Genomic DNA, 3424 nt, shown 5'->3' on the forward strand with positions numbered 1-3424 from the left:
CCCTGCGGCCGGCATCCTTGGCCTGGCTCTCCTTCCGGCTCCGGGTGACGGCCACGTGGTTGCTGGCCAGCACAGCCGCGTCCGCCTCGTTCTCCGAGACGGGGTTGTTGCCGCTGTGGGTGGACTCGCTCTCGCTGTCCTCCTCACCCCGCTCGTCCTTGTCACTGTCCTTCCCGTGGTGTTTGGCGTGCCTGGCCTTCTGGTGGACACGCTGGTGGCGAACCAGGCTGTGTTTCAAGGTGAAGGTTCGCTCACAGGTCTGACATTTGTACGGCCTTTCTCCTGGACAATGAGGGAAAGAAATGTTTGTTAATGGTAAGGCCACCAGGAACCACCTCTCAGCTCCACACTAAAGCAGCCACGAGGGGAAGGCGAGGGGGGGTGGCAGGGTCAGGACGCCCTCCTTTACAGGGAAACCCTCCTATCCGTCTGAGTTGGTAAAATGGGGAAACAGGAGCGCCAGGTGCCACCCGGGATTCCTCCCCGTCATCCTCAGCCCCGTTTCCACACACTGATCCGGGAACCAGAGCCCCATGAGGACAGCAGTGGCACCTCCCACAGGGACAGGCACGTTTCTGAGGCTCTATGGACAGGGCACCTCCCAAGTCAGAGGCACGACACACTCCAAGTTCTGATACGCAGCAGCTGGGGCTTCTCTCAGCTCACAAGCCGGCTGTGAGCAGCTGAGACCACCACCTGCCAGGAGCCCAAGAATCTCTCTGTTGGGAGGACCAGCCCAGAGCCTCCAACCCCCCCAGGCCAGGGCAGAATGGCTGCATGAGGCGGGGCAGTGTGCGGGGAGCAGAGGTGTGCACCCCGCCAGCCGGGCCGGGAGGGAGGAGGAAAGCCGAGACGAAGACCAGGGCCTGGGTTGGGTTCTTTGGGGGGAGGGGGTGGCGATGTGCTTGCATCTTTTGGCTTCAGGAGTGTATCCAGGTCTCCTTCCTACTAAACAGCCCCTGCTGTGGGGTTTGCAGCCTCAACCGCCGGTGAGTCCCAGGAGTAAGGGCCTGTGCAGCGCAGACCCGGACGGCCGTGCAGCAGCCCAGACAGACAGGAAAAGCCCCCAAGGTGCCCCCTTCCACCTGAAGGTTAGTAAAAAGACAAACCCAGGTGCCTCCAAACAGAGCACCTGTCCCTACTGCCTGTCCCAGGCCACACCCCGCAGTCCCCTTCCAGGCTCAGGGCTTGATGAGACCACGGGCCCAAACGCCCAGCACGCATATTTCCCTACTTATCTGAGGGGACAGACATCACCTCCATTCTAGAGACAGGAAGACTGAGGCTCAGAGGGACTGATCAAGGTGCTTTCAAGGACAGCACTGCTGAGGGACCACTCCACTGCCTCCCTGCAGGAGCCCATCCGTTTAGGGCGCTAAGAGAACAGCTTGTTAAATTCCTAGTTTACAGGGCTCACAGGGCACGAGCAGGCTTGTTAGTCCTCCGCCTCTGTTTTGGCTCCGAGGGAGGGCTTCCTCCTGAGGAGGGAGCCTCCTTCGCAGGCCTGGGACCAGGTCCTCCCTGAAAGCAGCCAAGGCCGGGCCTGCCCTTACCCGTGTGGGACCGCATGTGCCGGGTCAGGTCCTGCAGAGACCAGAACCTCTTGTTGCACACAGTGCAGACCTTCTTCCTCTTGTCCGCCTTGCTGGACACACTTCTGGAGGCGTCTGTCTTTGGCTTCTTGTCATCGTCACTCTTCTCTGAGAACTTCTTCTCGGCCGTGCCCTCCCCGTCGGAGGTGCCCTCAGCCTCCTCGCTCTGCTTCTCTGCTGAGCCTTCTGACACGGCCTCCCCCTCGGCCGGGGGCTCGGGCTTCTCCTCTGGCTCCAGAGCGGGGGCAGCGGGCAGAGGCACTGACCCCTCAGGAGCCCCCCTCTCGCCCTGGCCCTCCTGAGGGAGCGGGCTTTCCTCCCTGGGCACCTCGCGGCCATGGGCCTTCCTGTGGCGGCTCAGGGTTCCAAGGAACTTGAAGCTCTTGCCGCAGACGTCGCAGGTGTGCTTCTGGTCCTGCTGGGCTGAGCCCTCGCCGCCCACAGCCCCGGAGTCGCCCTCGGCCAGCTTGAAGCCCATCAGCTTGCTGGCGAGGTTGAGGTCCAGGCTCTTGTTGCTGACCGTGTCTTCCTCGGGGCCATCTTCTTCATCCTCCTCCCGCTCCTCCACACGCTTCTCCTCGGGCTCTGGGTTCTCCTCGGCTGCCTGCTCCTCCCCATCCATGGACTCAGCGGCTCCCCGAGTCAGTTCCTCCACGGGGACCTCTCCTCTGACCTGACTGGGCTCAGGGGACCCCTCTGACTGCGGCCGCTCTTTCTCCCGAGAGGTGAGGTCCAGCACTTCGCCTCCTGCAGCTGATGTCTCCACGTCTGATTGGCTGTCTGTGGGAACAAGCACAGGAGCATGGATTGAACCAAACGCCACCTCACCTGCCCCTTCCAAGGGCTCCTTCGTGAATCTCAGCTGGACCCGCCCCGAATCATCATCCCTACATCCATCCCCGAGGGCCCAAAGAATCTGGGGTTAATTTATAAAAGGCAGAAAGAGCCTCCGCATACACACAGGCCAGGGTCGCAGGGCTGGCTGTGCCTCGGAACCCCTGCCCCCGCTTTCCTGTGCTGGCCACTGGCGGCACCCGGTGCCCTCCCCTGCCACACACAGCGGTGTTCAGGCCCCAGGGAGGTGTGAGTGACTGAGGGCAGCACAGACAGAAGGAACAGAGAGAGGAGAGGTGGTGCATTCCAGAGATTCACAGCGCTAGGGAGGCTGAAGAAGCTGAGCTGTAAAAGCTATTTTTGAGTGCAGAGATCATATAAACATGCAACATACACGGGACTACCCCAAACATGGTGTCTGATGGCAAAATGGCCCAAAGCACATACTGTGCACTATGGTCCACACTCTCACCTGATGCCTGATTTCCAGGTGGAGTTCCAAGGCAAAGGAGACACAGGCACACCAGTGGGCCTCCCTGGCTGCTGTCAGGACCCCATGGAGGCAGCGGAAGCACTTCTCGTCTCTCGATTTGTTCCTACCTGTTCACTCTCCATAGCAAAACCAGATGTGAACTGTCCATCAGTCTGCAAGGCCTTCTCGAGGGAGGGCACTGTGGCTATACTAACGGCACCACACGGTGGTAGCGTTTATCAGGAGCACTGTCTTCCTTCGGCTTACACAAGGGCCTAATGACCTTTACATTGTGTCTATGACAGTGAAGCTGTCTGCTGAGACCTACTATTGACTATAACCCAATGGCCAATTTATTAGGCCGATGAAACTCACTGTTTCAGAGCACACACGTTAGAGGTGCCCCGCACAGGAGAGCCTGACGACAGTGTGAGCGCCAGCACTCACACCTCCCCTGGACCCTCACTTGCTGTGACCACACGTACAACAATGTCGTCCCCCCCCCCCCCCCCCCCCCCCCCCCCCC

General features: G+C 60.5%; 1 protein-coding gene across 1 annotated transcript in view; it reads right to left on the reverse strand.

Annotated features, from left to right (window-relative positions):
* Positions 1-3424, reverse strand: part of RREB1 (ras responsive element binding protein 1) — a 146361-nt gene that overhangs the window by 2565 nt on the left and 140372 nt on the right. Inside the window, exons 12-13 of the mRNA XM_005857874.2 lie at positions 1554-2372; positions 15-282 (exon numbers count right to left, since the gene is read on the reverse strand). Of these exons, the coding sequence (XP_005857936.1) occupies positions 15-282; positions 1554-2372 (1087 nt within the window). The remainder of the gene's footprint in view (positions 1-14; positions 283-1553; positions 2373-3424) is intronic.

Source organism: Myotis brandtii, unplaced genomic scaffold (genome assembly GCF_000412655.1).
Source record: "Myotis brandtii unplaced genomic scaffold, ASM41265v1 scaffold1144, whole genome shotgun sequence".
In the NCBI taxonomy this organism is placed as follows: domain Eukaryota; kingdom Metazoa; phylum Chordata; class Mammalia; order Chiroptera; family Vespertilionidae; genus Myotis; species Myotis brandtii.